The 17,490-nt window shown below is 36.1% G+C and overlaps 1 protein-coding gene across 2 annotated transcripts in view; it reads right to left on the reverse strand.

Annotated features, from left to right (window-relative positions):
* Positions 1 to 1,378: 1,378 nt before the first annotated feature.
* The window catches only part of SAMSN1 (SAM domain, SH3 domain and nuclear localization signals 1), a 79,404-nt gene continuing 63,292 nt past the window's right edge, over positions 1,379 to 17,490 (reverse strand). For both annotated transcript variants that reach the window (XM_007454286.1, XM_007454287.1), the window contains exons 5-8: positions 16,745 to 16,887; positions 14,405 to 14,611; positions 12,323 to 12,473; positions 1,379 to 1,581 (exon numbers count right to left, since the gene is read on the reverse strand). In XM_007454286.1, coding sequence (XP_007454348.1) covers positions 1,379 to 1,581; positions 12,323 to 12,473; positions 14,405 to 14,611; positions 16,745 to 16,887 — 704 coding nt within the window. The remainder of the gene's footprint in view (positions 1,582 to 12,322; positions 12,474 to 14,404; positions 14,612 to 16,744; positions 16,888 to 17,490) is intronic.

The following is a 17,490-nucleotide window of genomic DNA, read 5'->3' on the forward strand; positions in this document are numbered from 1 at the left end:
CAAAAATTTAGGTAAGTTGAGTTGAAGCTTCCTAGAGTGCAGTGGACTGAATTGTGCCTCCCCCCATCCCCTTAAATTCAGATGTTGAAGCTTTAAACCCCAGTGTATGGTATTTGGAGATGGGGTCTTTGGGAGATAATTAGGTTTCGATTATGTCATGAGGGTGGGGACCTCATGATGGGATTAATGCCCTTATAAGAAGAAACACCAGAGAGCTTGCTGTCTCTCTCTGCCATGTTGGAGGTTATCTGCAAGCCAGGAAGAGAGGTCTGACCAGAACCCAACCATGCTGGCAACTTGATCTTGGACTTCTATCTTCTGAAACTGTGAGAAATAAATTTCTATTGTTTAAGCCACTCAGTCTATGGTGTTTTGTTATGGCAGCCTGAGCTAATACATATAAGTATTTAGGAAGTTGGATAACACAGATCTGGGGTTCAGGAGAGAGACTGAGGTGAGGTAATTGATTTGGAAATTGTATATATATATACAAATACTTTATATATATATATATAAAAGTGAGAACTGACTATAAAACCTCGTCTGATAGGAGATTTTTTTTTTTGTGGTGATAGGAGATATTTTGTCTAAAGTTCTAAGATGAATATACTTTAAGTAACACTAGTTACTTAACTAGTAACTAAACACTTAAACACTTAAACACTAAACACTTAAACACTAGTGTTTAAGTAACACTAGTTACATTTGGTATGGAAAATACCAAATGCATATAGTTCTTTTTATTATTAAAATTAGGGTGTTTCAAAATTAAAAATATTTACACTTAAAGATGAAAAATCTGTACAATTATTAAAATTAGTTTTACTAAATCAGAATTGACAATATATCATTATCTATAATTTCATACAGATAACAGTGAAGAAATCAACAAAAAATAATTACTAAAACTCCACTGTGGATCAGGATAAAATGTCTCCAGTATTAACTGACACTTTGCTTGGACAATTAGTTAAACAGACACACCCTCTGTTACTATTCATTCAACAATATACACAAATTCAAAACTGGCAGGTATAAAAAAAGGAAGGTTTTTTTTTTGCAGAATCATTTTGCACTTATAAAATAAAGCCAAATAAGGCTTATGTCGCACATACCAAAAACTTACTCTATCCTTTTTCTGATACAGGTAAGTGAAATATTAACACGTAGCATTTAAAATGATAAATATACATATTATTTACAATAATTGGGAATATTAGAGATATGAGCTTTTATGTACAATCATTCCTATTAAAACATTTTAACTTCAGGTTGTATCTGCAAATACTTCCCTTCCTCTTCTTTTTGATCTTTTATTGATAGCTCAAGAAGAGTTAAAATAGAACCCATTTGTAGACGTAGAGTTGATAATATGTATTCAGTCGCTTGGCTCTGTGATAGCAATCTTCTGTGCCATGTCGGACAGATTTTCAGACTCCAGGTCTTCTTTACCATTATCTGAATTTTCTGATGAGATATAACAACCAGAGTCCCTTGGGCAGTCATCTAACTGTGACTTATTTAAGGAGATGTCTGGGCTTAAGAATAGGGACATGGATTCATTTTCTTGCTCCTGAATAGCTGTAAATGGAAAAGAGGGCAGCAGTTAGGCAAAGCCAAGAAAAGTTTTGTTCATATACTCATTCATCTTTGAGCTATTTTAACTGTTCCCAACTTGACTTCATTACAATTGAAAATTCTGTAAGTAAACAATATGTTTATTATAAAAGAGTAGTTTGAACTCAAATATTCAAACCACTGTTTTCTTAGAAGACAGTTTTCCCTTTGTTGCTCACTTGCAGTTTCACGGAGTTCATGTGAATGGCTTACATAAGTGAAGATCAATATGGACCCTCATTTTACACTAATAACAAGTTGCCAGAGAAAGCAGATTGCATCCACAGTGTGACTGATGCCTTGTCCAAATACTTCTTAAAGTAACATTAGAAGAAGTCATTTGTAGTTTAAATGTACAATCCAAGTCAACAGTGATCTTCGCGAACAGTTCTAGAATCATGATAATGTGGATTAATGAATAAAAAATCACTATGGGCAACAATGTACAATAGGATTTCAATGACCTGGAATTTAACTAATAAAACTTAATAGTATCCAGAATTTTCCTATGTTTGCATTCATCAGAAGAGTAGACATAGGAACCAAGCTGCTTTTATTTTTTAAAATGTTTTGGCTGTGCCACATGGCTTGTGGGATATTCGTTCCCCCACCAAGGATTGAACCCAGGCCACGGCAGTGAAAGTACCGCACCGAGTCCTAACCACTGAACCACCAGGGAATTCCCCAGGTTGCTTTTAGATAGAAACACTATGCCCATTGAATCTGCCTTTTATAGTTTGTCTGCTACTTCTTTGTTTATAGTTCTGAATAACAATTATTTATATTCAGAGTGGTAATTCTGTGTCATCAAGGCAGTATTCTGGATTCAACAGGCATTATCTTTTTAGAAAAAAAAATAACATTAGCGATGTAACGAAAGTTATTTCTAAAGAACCTAAGCAGTCCTATAGTTTTGCTCTCCTCAAGAATATTAAGCATCAGTGTTCTCGTTTTCAATGTGAAGTTTCCTTCTTTGCATTGCCTGACGCCAGTAAACACATGTTTCTCTGTATCATGAGATGGGTTTCAAGGAAAGGAGATGGATCTTAGGCTACCACCTCTCAGCTGTATCAGCATGTTTGGCTATTTCCCTTTCTAACCTTGGGGCTTCTCCACTTTGGAGATTTGAATAGCCCTACATTGGAAGAACATACATTTCAGGGTGGATTAATACCTTTGCCTTCAGAGGCTATGCACTTCATCCCCTTCCAGTGAGAATAAAGTAAATCCAAACTTCAAAATCTTTGGAAGAAGGAAATTGTGTAATTGTACAATTTTTCTCAATAGACTCTTAAGTAATTTATCTTTTGGAAATCTACCCTTTATCTTGTCTACACATCTCCTGCTTTTAAATGCATTTTCTAGGCTTCAGATATCTTGCCAACATTAGTTTATGGTCCACTGTGCATCCAATTGTTATCGACCTCTATTACAAGAGAGAATTAAGCCCTGGTGCCTCAGCATCCTTGTACATAATGAATTAAGTTCTCGTCAATGTCTCTACAATGGTACTAGTTATGTACCTTTCATGGAGGAATTGAGTCACTTAAATTATTTTCTGTATTATGTGGTTTATATGGGAAACACAAGTTGAGAAAGGTTGGAAAAAATGATAAAAATTTCTTAGTCCACTCATTTTCAAAATGAATCATAACAGTTCTTTTAACCTTTTCCTCAACGTTTTCATTTGCAACGATGAAACCACATTTATGCCATTCTTCTTAATCTTCTCCACGTTTGTCACAACTTTATTTAACTGTGGACTCAAGTAGCACAAATTTAAGTCTAGTGATGTTATAACTAGTTCTAGGTATAAGGACATTTAACTTAATATACACCTATTGTGATTGTTATTTTAAAATGTTAGCTATCATGAAGCATTTTCTCTTTATTAGTTTTAATGACCTTCAGGTTTGGGGGGATCTACTTAATATTGACTAGTCTTTATGAGTATCAGTCATTCATTTTTGTTTCCAAGCCCTTCTTTTATGAAAAGGCAGCACTGAAATGGGACCTCATTCTTTAAGGAAAAGCTTTCTCCTCTTCCTTTGCTTTTTGGTCTTACTGCCACTGAAATGCAAGAGCCAGCCCTGTGTTCCATTAGCTAAGTGTTTCCGGAAGAGGCCAGAGGAATCAGTCTTTTTGCAATGCTTCTTGCCACATCAGCAGTGATCTCCGTATTTGGAATGTGGTCCTGTTAGTCAGAATGGCTGTGGGGATAAGGCTGTATTTCCCCAGTTTATATTTGGGCCCATTCCCTCAACACAAAATTGAAAGAACTGAGTTCCTACCCACAGACTGACATCCTAAACATTTGGACTTGGCGTAATGGAAACTGCTCCCAACACCGTGTTCTGTTTAGGTTGATCACTGGTGGTGGGGCTCTCTTCAAGATGTAAAACTTAGGTTTAAAGAATTCTGATTTCCAAAATTAGCTCTTTTCCTTTGAAAAACTAGATACTTAGTTTGTGATTTCATCCTCAGAAGCCACTATACATTCACCTCAAAGAGTAACAAACTAAACAATAAATCTAACTTTAAACAGAGAATGTGTTATTTTAAAAAATATTAGTAATAAAATGTATTTGTTTTTATTTCCACCTGAGAAATGCTGTATCGCATTCTCCAAATTCTAGGAATGGTTTGTTTTCAATACAGGTTATTTATCGTAGAAACCTTTCATCTGCAATTTTTACGGAAAAAGGAAATAATTGCTCAGTATGAAAGTTATGCAGCACAGTAATTTACAGAACAGCAGTAATTTGCTAAATGATTTCCTAATGAAATGAAAACATGACTGTGCCTCCTCAAAAGCTTCCTACTAGGCTTGCAGTAATTTCAGGCAAGTGATCGGCTGGAGCTCCTCAACTGTAACTATAGAAAGAGAAGGCAGGTCAGTAAATTATATTATGGAAATGAAAGCTATCTAGCATTCAGTTTTTGTATTTGGAGGGTCAAGATTTTCCTCTTCTTGTTTTTTTTTTTTTTTCATCTTGATGCTAATGACTTACGGACTGGCACAAACCTAGGTCTTCTGCTATGGGTAGTTTTTCCAGCAGAGGAGATGAATTCACACTAATACCTCCACATGTTCTTTATAAGTCATTTAGTCCCTTCGCGTGGCCATGAAGCCAAGTAAAGCTAACTGACCTACCTAGAAATTGAAACTATAACCTTCATCAATTTTGTCCCATGGTCCAATCATCTGAGCTAACCAGGCAAGTAATACATTGGAATAAGAAACAGTTTGCCTACAAAATTACAGACTTGCTGTAGGGTATATGAGTGCATCTTTTTATACCAAAATATTTCTGATAATACGTTAAGGTAAAAAATCATTATATATAATTTTTCTATTATTATGTAAAAACTTAGAGATATCATACAACTCACAAATGAAAGTGTTAAAATTTTAGATAGAGTTCCTCTATATTTCTGGATCATATACATTTTATATTTTATTTTAATAAAGTACAAAAAAAATAAAATGGTACGTTTTTTTAATAAAGCCCCTGAATGGTTTGCAAATATCCCCAAAGCTGTACATTTAAAAAATCTGGGTATATTGGAGAATTAGTAAATAATTTGAAAAAGGGTATATCTTATTGCTACCAGCTAACAGCAGGCATAATAGGAGTACAGAAAACAGCCCCAAACAATTCTGTACTTTATGTAATAAAAATAAAATAATTATGTTAACAAAAAATTACTTAGGAGATATTTTGTCATAAAGAACTAATTTGAATACTAAAATACTTTATTTCTTACCAAAATTTTTATGGAATTGTATAAAGCCCATGGTTCAACGTAAGATAGTCATCAATGGAGATAAAAAGTGGCATGGTGATTAGAACATAAGAGAGCTAATATAATTATTCATAAAATAAATATCGAGTTGTGACGTTTAATTAATTAAGTATAGGCAATCTCAATTATACTAAACTGAAGAAAGCTTTAAGGAAATCAAACTAGATTCCTATTGCTGGGAAAAAGTTCTCATGCCCTAAGGAGAAAAATTTGTCCTATATTCATGTATTAGAAAGTTAAAGATTTAATAAAAAAATGTAAACTACTAGTTTTTGCTTGACTTTCCCAGTTTTCTTTACCCAAATATTACAGATTTTGACTTTACTATCTTGTTTTCCTTAGGTATGAAGCCTCTGTTCTTTAGGCCAGGTACAATATTATAAAATAATGCAATCCGGAGGGCACTGGAAAATAGGTGGCCAATGAAAGTGCTCCATAAAAAATGTGTTTAATAAAAAGAATGTAATGTTTAGATTAATTAAAGGAAATATGAACTAAAGAAGATCAAGTAAGAAATTTGTTGAAATTCAAATGAAGATACCTCTTGGGTCTTTGTATTATCCTCCTCTTGTTCTCTAGCCTGGTACCATCTCCAAAGAGGAAAATCCAGGCTTAAAGCACACCTTAGGATGGCTCAAAATCTTATCCTCATTGGTAGCTCCCCGTGAGTCACTCAAACCAAAACTCAAGCACTCTCCAGATAACTATGGTTATATTTATTTGTCCAGAGGTAGCATTGTCCATGGAGGAACATTCAGTAGGCAACATGGTGTAACTCTTAATTATTTCTTATTCTATCTGTCCTTAAATTACCTGAATATTTTAATTTTCTATTTAGTGACGATTTGGTATTTATTTCATTTGAATACCTACCCACCTTTTGGAAAAACAACAAGAACAAACTGAAAACAGGAATGTCTTCACGGGAAACCAACCAGTTGCTGTTTTCCCGAGGCCATGAGAGAATATGGAGTTGAAATGACTCTCCCTGTTTGCAGACCTCTCTTTGCATCCTAGCATCATAGTCTCCTCTCTAATGAGATGTACATCTTTTCACTTACACTCACGACAACTTCCACTCCACTCTGCTGGCTCCTTCAGTAGGGTAGAGGCACACTCACTCAAGATCCAATCACTCAGCACCGACAGGGACAGCACCATTAGGCTGCCACTTCACTCAAGCACACAGCTCCATGAGAGGCTTTGGTCCCAGGAAATGTTTACCAATGTTGTCACATTGGACTATTTTGATAATGACCAAATAATATTAAAGGCTATTATTCTATTGCTAAATTAGGGGCCTTGGAAAATCAATATCGTATTTCTTACAGGTTAAATTAATCCTTTTTACTTCACATGGTGAAAAAATAACCTAACTTCATTATTTTAAAATGTATTATTATTTGGCAAAAATAACATTACCTTGCATATTATTGATCTACAATTTGCTTTTACCATTTAATATGTTTCAGACATCTTCATGTCAGTATGCATTTCATTCTCCTAATATTTTCCTACTATTTTATTGTTCACATATATCTTAATTTGTAACAAATTAATTACTGATGGAAGTTCACATTGGTTTTAATTTTGTTTTTTTTTTTGTGGTACGTGGGCCTCTCACTGTCGTGGCCTCTCCTGTTGTGGAGCACAGGCTCCAGACGCTCAGGCTCAGCGGTCATGGCTCACGGGCCCCGCCGCTCCGCGGCATGTGGGATCTTCCCGGACCTGGGCACGAACCCGTGTCCCCTGCATCGGCAGCCGGACTCTCAACCCCTGCGCCACCAGGGAAGCCCTGGTTTTAGTTTTAAATGAAATTCCTCGTAGTTTAGCTAGTGTTTTTATGCATTTGTAGAAATTAATCAAATTCCTAAAACTGGAGTTTCTGCATAAAAAAGTATGCACATTTTAAACTTTGACAGTTTTTACATTATCTCCTTCTAGAAACGTACTCATTTACACACTTGCACACTCACATGCACACATGGTTAGCGTATACATAAAATGAATCTTGACAACACATATCAACACCCACCTGCCTGTTACAAAAACTTCTGTGTGTAAAGTGGGATTGCAGGGGACTTTAAGTTTTATAAACAGAAAAAAGTTTTGCTCACTATTTGCAGATCTCTTCACTCCCTCATTCAACATGTATGCATTCTACAAGCATCTGTTACCATCCACTCAATGCAAAGTGTGGTGCTAGGGGCTTTGGGTAGGTACATGGTAATAGAGAATTCGGTCTTGTTTGGCCAGGGTAAACACTACAAAGCCATGCCTAGTACACAATCACAGTGCAATATAAAAACAAGTACAGGAATCCCCTACATGTACAGACATTATAAGTGACTGAGGTGAAAATTCTATGAACTCTTTCCTCTGGAGATTGTTCTCTGGTTGAAGTACAAAATGTTTCTATTTCATTTTACTGTTCTTTGTATTATACAGAATATGGCATCTAACATAATTTCAATCTTAGGGGGTAAAACCAAAAATCTCTGAAGAAAGTAAATTTCATAAAGCAAAATTTCTATGACTAGGAATAGATATTAAATGCATATTTATAAATACATAAATGTAAAATGCCTGGATGTCTTCTCTGTCTCTGTGGATAGTTAGCATATATTTTCTTAAAGGCCTCACATTTCTTGAATCTAGATCCAAATCATACGGCAAGTGGGCTGGAAACGCCAGGCATGCATGTCAGGGGCTAATGCACCAGGCTACCCTGGCACACTGTCAGGCCAACTGCTGGACTGCTGCTTGGCATAGCTACAAGCCTCCCCTGCTGGCAGCTCATGTTCCAGGCTCCTGGCTGGGCCTTGCCATTTGCCCTGTATCGTTTGGGGCAGGGAGGCAGGCAGGAAGACACAACTGGGGATAGCTGAGCAATGAGGGGCTGCTGTGACCACAGCTGGTGCTGACAGCCTGGCACACAACCCACCCTCCCCCTTCCTCCTCACTGAACACTGCAAACAAAGGTTGCAGGTAGTAACCTCCAATACATTATAGACAGATTCTAGTATAGTTTGTTTATTCTAAGTTGTTTTTGGTTTCCAATTTTAATTTTAATTATCCCTCTGTTATGGGGAAAACAAGAGATTTCCATCACCTGTTTTCCCCAAGGACAATAGTACACATTCTCATAGACACGCTTTTAAGACACATCAAAGTGCTTCTAAATGTAGGAAAAGAGAAACAAGTTCAGAATAAAAAGAGCTGTTTAACTATAAACAGCAGTTACCTATCTTATTATTTTAAAGAGCCATTTCTCAGCAAGGCAAAGGGGTTTGGAAGGTTGTGTTTATGGAAAAACACACACACACATATTCTCTATTCTCTTTTTTCCTTGCTGGGAATATTTATTCAAAGTAAACAGACAATTTTAAAATTCAGAAGATAAATAGAGAAAATCTAATGTGCACAAAATAAACAGATTCTTCTCTTTTGCTCCTTCAAGAGCTGAGTACTTCACCCTAATTTTTCTTCTTCTAACCTCATCTAGATTCCCAGCTGAAGGAGCCAGTAACCTAATTCTGCTCAGTTCTAATGCAACATGAGAACAAATTTAGAATATCTCTGCACTGGTCTTGCCGGGGATTGCAGAACCCAAAGTCGTTATTCTACTCCAGAGGCAATACTGTGATCAGCCCTAACACCACTCGCCAGCCCTACTGTCAGCTTCTTGGAGAAGCACCTCTACCTCCTGTCAAGTAGTGACCTAAAAAAGTTTAATCCGGTTAACATTTTCAAGGTCAGAGTGGGTACAATGCTATCTATTTTGGCTTAAGAGAACAGGGAAATTGCTTGCTCTAAGTCTTAGATTTCTGTTTGTCCCTGTTCCATCCCCCATCCTCTTGGTCCCTCTAGATGTATTAAAGGCTCACATGGAGCTTGTGGTCTTTTCTACCTAATCTCAAAGCTTTAACTCCTGCCCTCAAAACAGGGGCCCACTCTGCTCAATTATTTTATTGAATGATAAGCAAAGCAAACTTTCCAGTTTCCAACCTAAGAAGCAATGAAACTCTAAACTAGGAATTTATTGACATTCCCCAAACTGACATTATTCAGTGATCAAAATAAAATGCATACATAAAATCCTGGCCAATTTGCATACCCCATTCTTAAACACACACAAAATGCTAACTATTTTTAACCTATGACTATGACATGCATTTGTTTTTAATAACGTCTCAGTTTTATACAACCATACGTTCAAGGTCTTTATCATTCAAGGTACATGAAGGTTGTGCATTTAATCTTTAGCATGGTTGTAGAAGATATGATTCACAGAGTAGAGAACAGATAAAACTAAGCATATGCAGCAGCATGGCGCCAAATCATCAGAACTCACCATCTTATCAACAAATAGAAGTCATTCTTCTTTATTTCTTGAGCAAAGCAGTTTCATATAAGATAAATAGCTTTCAGTCAGAATAGCCTAACATGCAATATGCATCTTTTTGACATGTATATTCTAATACTACTTTAGACCGGTAAGATTAAAGGAAGAAAAATCTCAGGGTTGTATGTTGACAATAAACACTGGTCGAATCTACATTTTGTCCATTTTTCATCTCCCAGAATTTGGCTCAGTGTGGGTATGTTTGTACATTACTGGATATTATTAAATGATCAACCTCTAGTGACCTTCAAGTACTGTTTTCTGAAGTTTTATAAAGAGAAGTAATTCAGGGAATTTTTACTTCTTTAGGTCAAACATGGAAAGTCACATCATGATTTGGAGATACTGTCTTTTGTTTTCAGAGACCAGGGCGTAGCAGAATGTATTTCTAATAGACTTAGGAGACTGGGTTCTAGGTATGTGACCTTGAGAAGGCTATTTAACTACTCTAGTTTTAGTTTCCCCATCTTGTATAGGAAGAATTTGGGTCAGACGGTTTTTAAAATTACACCTAGCTCTAATATGATACCATCCATAAGTTATCATTCTTTTGTTAACATGGAAAGTAGATGGGTGATGAGGGAGGCCTTCCGTGGCCCATGCCTTTGGCACTGGACTGAGCTTCCCTCTGTGGGTCTCTGCTGAGCACACTTGTCCAGCTGAAAGCCCTGTTTCCCATGGCTCCCAGGCCCCTTCATTCACAAATCTTGTTTCAGTGAGTCCATAGTAGCCTTTCACCTTTCAGGGCGTCATGCTGTCGCAAAGTTTCCGTTTTCACTTAAATATTAACTTCCACTTTCTGAGATGGAAAACTGAACTGAAGCTCTTGGGAAAATTGACCAAGCAGTAGAAAACTTGAATTTTCAAATAGCCACTGTTCTATTCATATTTACCAGTTTGTATGTGTGGAAGAAAGAACTCGGATTTTTAGAGTAGACTGCCTTTGATTAAAACTCCAACTCTGCTACTAATCTAGCTGTTCGGCCTCTTTGAAATTCATCTCTGAATTATGTTCTCATCTATAAAATGGGCAAAATACCTACATGGATGTTATTGTAGACGAAAAGCAATTATTTACAAGTGCTCAAAAAATACCCTTCTTACTCCCTCTACTTCAGCATCAACTTATTTCAGAGTATTGACAATGACACTGAAAATGATCAATTACAAGAAATCTACAGAATCCATTTCTTAGCGTAATGTTGCTTAGTGAGGATCCATGTTCTGAAATGATGAGATGGGAAAGAAACTGCCTCATTTCCTTTGAAGGTATTGTTACACCAGTTTACACTGATCAGTTTTGTTTTGGCTTGTACTTTTGAGTAAATAGGCTATTTTCTTAAGTTTGACCTGTGTCTGCCTCTGTGACCCGATTCCTCTCTCTTCTGCATCCCCTAGCCTCCACAACTTCAAAGAATGCAAACAAACTCCTAGGCCAAAGGATGAAATCAATTCTGTGGGTGTCAAATTAGTGATGCATGTGAAAACTCTTTGAACAGGATGAGGATCTATGCAAACTCAAGACGGTAAGTAAGGATTAAGTAAGGTACAGTTTCTAAAAAAGTAATTTAATTCTCACTAGATAAAAGGCCAGTGTATAATACACATGTGCAGTTCGACTATGCCATTTTGTGAGACATATGGAAGAATAATTAATGATTATTATTAATATTACTTGTGAAAGAGAAGGTTGGATTAGATGATCTAAGTTCTTTTTCTCCTTTAAAATTAGACACCTTCCCCCCTTTTTTCTAACAAAATACTCCTTGCAGAGTTTGGCACTCCGTGAGCTCAGAGTTTTGGGAGCCTGGCCAGATTTAATAAGAAGAATGCTCAGATTGGGCAGTTGTAAAAACAAAAGCTATCCCATCTTTACAAATCCAGTTAGCATAGCCAGTATTCAAGGGAATCTACATGTGTTACTCCATCTTTAGTTTATACTTACAAATACGGAGAACCATCTCAGATAATAAAAGTAGTAAGTGCTGAATATTTTTGCAAGCTATTATAGCATTTTGAAAGAATACTGTAAACACTTACAAGATGTGACTCTATGGTAATGAAACGAATTTTCTTGTGTGGAGCGAAGGCTCATTAGCTCAGAGCCACGCTCTGTGCTGTTCTACAGAAGTTGCATATGACATTTCTCGCTAATGGCTCATGCTGTCACTAAATATTTGTTTCTAACTCCCTCAGTTTTGGGGAATGTGGACATCCACTTGTGTGTAAATTAATAGCTCTGCAGAATTTAAATGAGGTACCCAGAAAAGCCCTTTTGTTTCCTGAATCCAGTAAGGAAAAAAGGCCCTCTTTCTAATGATATATTTGATCAAAGTTGTTGTCTCCAAATGTTTAAGAAAATACTTATTATATTGGAAAGAATGCTTTACATGATTCTCAGTAAATAAAACTGGGGCTTTGTTTTTAATGATCTTACTGTTTACATTAAACGGTGATTCTCAGCTAGGGAGAAAAGTAGGTGTGCATACTCACTTTCTTCATCAAGAAGATTTTCAGCAGCTGATAGTAACCTCATCCTATCTTCTGGATTTTTAATGTTTAATTCAATGAGATGACTCTCTTTTATATCCTTTAAGTCTTCTAGGGTCTCGTAACCATTGAGCAAAAGTGTTGAGGTGTATTCCTGTGGGGAAGAAAAAATATGTATAATATAAGCTAGTCAGATTCAAATATTTTATTTTTAGTTCTCTTTAGATTAAAAAATAAAAAGTGTAGGAATGCATGGAAACCAACGGTGGCAACAGAACTTTTGCTTAACTTTATTTTATTTGTACTAGTTTTCCACATATGCACTTGGGGGCATTTAAACAGTATGTTGTACAGTTCTCACCTTCTGGAAGGACAAATGTAAAGAAGAAATGACTACCTTAAGCTATACAATGCTAAATCATGGATCAATTAAATAGCTGGATCATTCATCCCATCTGGCAGTTTTTCACTTCTCAAATAGTGAAATTGACAAAGCTATTATGTTATTAAGTCTATCAATAAAATGCCTCTAATACAGTATATTATAATAATATTTCTGGATCTATATCTTTTCTTGTTTGCTTGGTTGCAAAATCATCTACCCTCATTAACTTCTTGGAGTAGGTTAAAAAATGAATTTGAAATAGACCCAATTTATATAAAAAAGTATACTTAGCATTTTGGTTGAAAGGCATTATAGAAACCTAAGGAATCTCAGACTTTCTATTTATTTAAAAGCTTTTATTAAGCATGAAAGCACTGTGGTTGGGAAAAGTATTGTTTCCGTTTCTTATCATGTATACTTTGTCCATCATTTGCATCAATATAAATTAGTTTAAAATTCATAGGCTTCTGATTTCAAAGGCTGTTATGTTATTTATGTAACTTCTCTCTAACAATAGAAATGCAAAGTGAATTTGAATGCTTTTCAACTTTCTCAGATATTCCCCCCATTTTACTTGATCATAATTTCAATATCCTTATTTTAGTTACTAAAATTGAGTAAGAGGTATAAAAGTTTTAAGTAATCAGAAAGAACTTATTACTAGCCCTTTATTTATTTTTAAAGAAGGGAAAGAAGGAGTAGCAATTCAACTCTTTTAAAAGTGATGTATCCTAGAAGGAGCACTGTGTTAGAACAGAAAAAAAAAAAAAAAAAAATTCCCATCCTGATGTAACTAACTGTGGATTCTTGAGTAAGGTATTTCACTTCCTTAGACCTTGGTTTTTTCATAGGTCACAGAACAAACAAGTAGCTGAAGCAGGATTCAGACTTGGGCTTCCTCCAAGGAGTACCCCATTTGGGGGACACCAATAGTAATATTGAAAGGCCTATGTAATGTGTCTACAGACAAGAATGCAACTAGATAATTCAGGAAAACCAGTTAAGGAAAGATTAATTGGCTATTGTCTTGATGAATTTTGAAAACTATCAAAGTACTGCTGTGTTAATTTTAGAAATGGATTGCGAAACAGTAAATTGAGTGAGGCTAGGCATATTGTATGTACATGCCATTTAACAACATAGATATTTCATAAAAAGTTTTCTAATGTAACAAGAAAATAATTGGATTTTAAATATAGACAACACAGTTTTCTTAACACAATCATTATGAGGGCTTAATGATCACTGTTTCCTAACAAATTACTTTAAAAACAATTAATTTAGTTATCTTCTCTTGACTTGCTTTTGATCTCTGCTCTATAGAAAATACAATTTTCTTTTCATTTCTCCTTTCAAGTCTCTGAATCTTTACCTTCACTCTTTATATTCTCTTTATCATTCTCATTACATGTTTTCTCTGGGACTTTTATTCTCCCAAGTGTATTTCATTTTTCACTGCACTTTCTCAACCTAATCTCTACTGCAACTGCTAAGTACCATTAGAGTTTAGTCCAAAGGATGTTATATCAAGACCTGTCCTCACATAATAAAAGTAATAAAGGGTATATATAAACTGTTTTTGAAAAACAGATTTTCCCTTTCTGTAAGTCATGTATTTTTTTAACTAAACAAGCACTGACCCATTCTCAATTACTCCATCCGTATGCCACCAAAATCAAACAGGCCATAGGTTTGCTAACCTGAAGGTGAATCCTCTCTAAGAACTCCTGCAGAGTCTTAGGTTTTTCCTTTCCACTCCTTCTGTGTGCCTTTATTTTCTTGGGGGCTGCTTCTTCTTCTGAGATGACATCCACATAAATAAATTTGAAGTTTCCCACCTTATTGTTCAACATTCCTGTCCACATCCCCATTGGCATTTTGCAGATAATGTCTATGATATCTCCTTTCTAAAGACAAAGAAATATACAAATTAGATTTCAGAGAACTCTGGTGTCCATGACAATTGGTAGAAAGAATGGAATCATTGAAAATTAGAATAATGAGGGCATTACATTAAGGAGGTTTAGAGTTAAAAATAAATCTGAGAGGAAATTTCTTTTAAAAGTTTAAGGAAACTATTTACTAGTAATATTGAAAAAAACCCCAACATACTTGAAGAAAGGCTCCTAAATGTATTTGATGATGTGTTTATGTTTTTGGTATCATGTCAACTTATCAACTTCTATTTATAGAGTATCCTATAGTTTACAAAACACTTTTGCATTCATTAAGTTATTTTATGCCCACACACGCCTCTTAGATATATATGCGAGGTGTCATTATTACTCTAAATATTACAGAAAAAGAAATGCAAGCATTAAATAATTTCCCAAGAGCTTACAGGAAGTTAGTGACAGAACCAGAACTCAAGCCTAAGTTGTTTGAACTCAAAAATAATGCTCTTTTTATTTACCCTGTCAAAACAATATATATGTAGCAAAGCTCAAGCTATCATTCCTGGAGGGGGTCCCAAGTAAGGAAGGGGAAGAAAGACAAGTCTATGACTCTGTCTGTGCTTCTAGTTCATCTGAAAAATTCATCTACAGTGTGAAATAAATCCACCTCAAGTATTGTATCCATCTAAAATAATGAAAATGTTCAGGACTTTGTACATAGCAAATATGTAACAAAAGTATATATGCACTAAGGATAAATTAAGCTAATTATCCTAGATTAATTAATAATTAATTACTAATCACTTAGTTAACACTTAGATTGAGCTCCACAGCAAAGTTTGGATTGAAGTATGAATGAAATGCATTGGGATAGACAAGCCAGTTGGTCTTTCTCTTTATTCACATCTAAGAGTAAGACTGCAGGAGTTATTGGCAAGAGTAGAAAACTCCACGGGGTATTTTTTTGTAAAGAAAGTTGATTTCTATGCAAATATAGTGTCTACATTTATGTCATAGTTACTCCGTTGAGACTTACAGCTTTCTACCTCAGAGATGACATTATAGATTCTGATATTTTTGCCATTTTAAGGGTCTACCCTCAAACAAAGCATTAAGTCTGCTACTAAAAATATTTTTTTCTGCTGCTCTGTGAATGTGTATTCTTCCATCTAAAACATGGATTTTATTTGTAATAGTAGCATTCAATGTGATTAAAAGATCTGGTCTTTCTGATTTATGATAGTTTGCCCTTCAGACCCTATGAGCTGTTCACCTAGTTTTTCCTGTCTTTAACTATAGGGAATCAAATCCTAGGCTAGATGGGTTCAGCTAAGCAGACCTAGAAAATCCCCAGAAGCTCTAGGGGAAGTTTCAAAGTATGGCAGTCCTATGCTACATCCTTCTTATTATCCTTTAAACTTGTAAAAAATATACATTACAGGGAAGCCCACAGATCACAAACAAAAATCCAATTTCATTTCGGATAAGATCCAGGATGGTCAGCAACAGTATTCAACACCCAGTGTGTCTGTGGGATTCCTTATTGTGTCCTACTCGAGCTCCACAAATGTCCCCTTAGGCAGCACAAACGGTGGTGCAACCTTTGTGTTGTGAAGCCCTCACAGCAAAAGAAAATGAACAAAGAGGATAAGAATAAAAAAAGGGAATTCAGGAGGGAATATCACAGAGAGAAAGTTGTCAGGTTATTCATGGCATTTGCAAGTATTGACTCAAGTATTGAAGTTGCCTGGCCAAGTCAGGTTCCCAAAGCGTTTGCTCTGCTGGGCTCTTGCCTGATATTTCCATTTTCTCTCCCTCTCCTTGGCTTCAGGTAGAACTGGGCACCTCCAACAACTTGTGAGGATTTGGCTTTTCAGAAAAATGTATACAATTCCTTCTTCCCGAATAAGCTCTGATTCTACATTATCTACATAATGCAACTTTTGCAAATAGCCTCAAAACACTGATCCCCCTACCCTACCTCTCATGCTTTGTTTGAACTCCTGCTGTAGTACACCAATCCCCAGTTCTCCTATTGGGAAGAACGCGCTCACCCCCTAGTTCCCCATACTTGCACTTCCTGAAAAAGATCATACACCCAGCCCTAGACAAACCATACAGAATGCGGATATGATGTGCACACACCTTGATTTTGAGGGAGTCAGTGTCATAAGGGCTCGGTGTGAAACTGGTATGTACACGGGCACGGCCACAGAATGGTCCGGAGTAGGGGCCATCATCATCGAGTCGAAAGCTGTCCCGGTTACTTGAACAGCTTGTTATTCCACCTGATAAAGGCAAAGCAGAGGTTAACAGTTCTCACTGAAGGTTCATAACATTCTGAACCATCACCTGGACATAACTAAGCAGGAATAATGCTGAAGCATTGGATGCCAGCCTCCTGAGGCGGTCCTAAGTGACCGATCCCTGTTTCTGCCTCCCAGTCATTTTCCACCAGTGACTTCTGTCCTCTGAGCCATTTCTGATCTTTCTCCAGTCAACCTGATCATTCTTTCCTCTACCACCAAACCAAACATTCTTACTTCAGTCTCTATCATCTGATCCAGTAACACAGTGCTTTGAGCACTGGATACTTGCTAAAGAGGCAGACAGTAGAGACTTAATTCCCTATACAAACCAGATAATTAATTTTGTACGTGTAAACAAAGGCAGAAACCTATAGCGACAGTTTGATCTTTGTGTGCTATTGATCAGGAATGATCAAAGCATAAGACCACAAGCTTCCCTACAACTTACCACAATGTAGCAAAAATAGTGTCTCAGACTTCCTACTGTGTACCAAAAGCCATTTTGAGGCAACATCTCTGTGTATAAAAGGTAGCATTTTTGCTTGTTGTGTGAGCGTCAGGGAAAGAGGAAGTGTGTTCCAA

This window comes from Lipotes vexillifer, unplaced genomic scaffold (genome assembly GCF_000442215.2).
Source record: "Lipotes vexillifer unplaced genomic scaffold, Lipotes_vexillifer_v1.1 scaffold729, whole genome shotgun sequence".
NCBI classification, from domain to species: domain Eukaryota; kingdom Metazoa; phylum Chordata; class Mammalia; order Artiodactyla; family Lipotidae; genus Lipotes; species Lipotes vexillifer.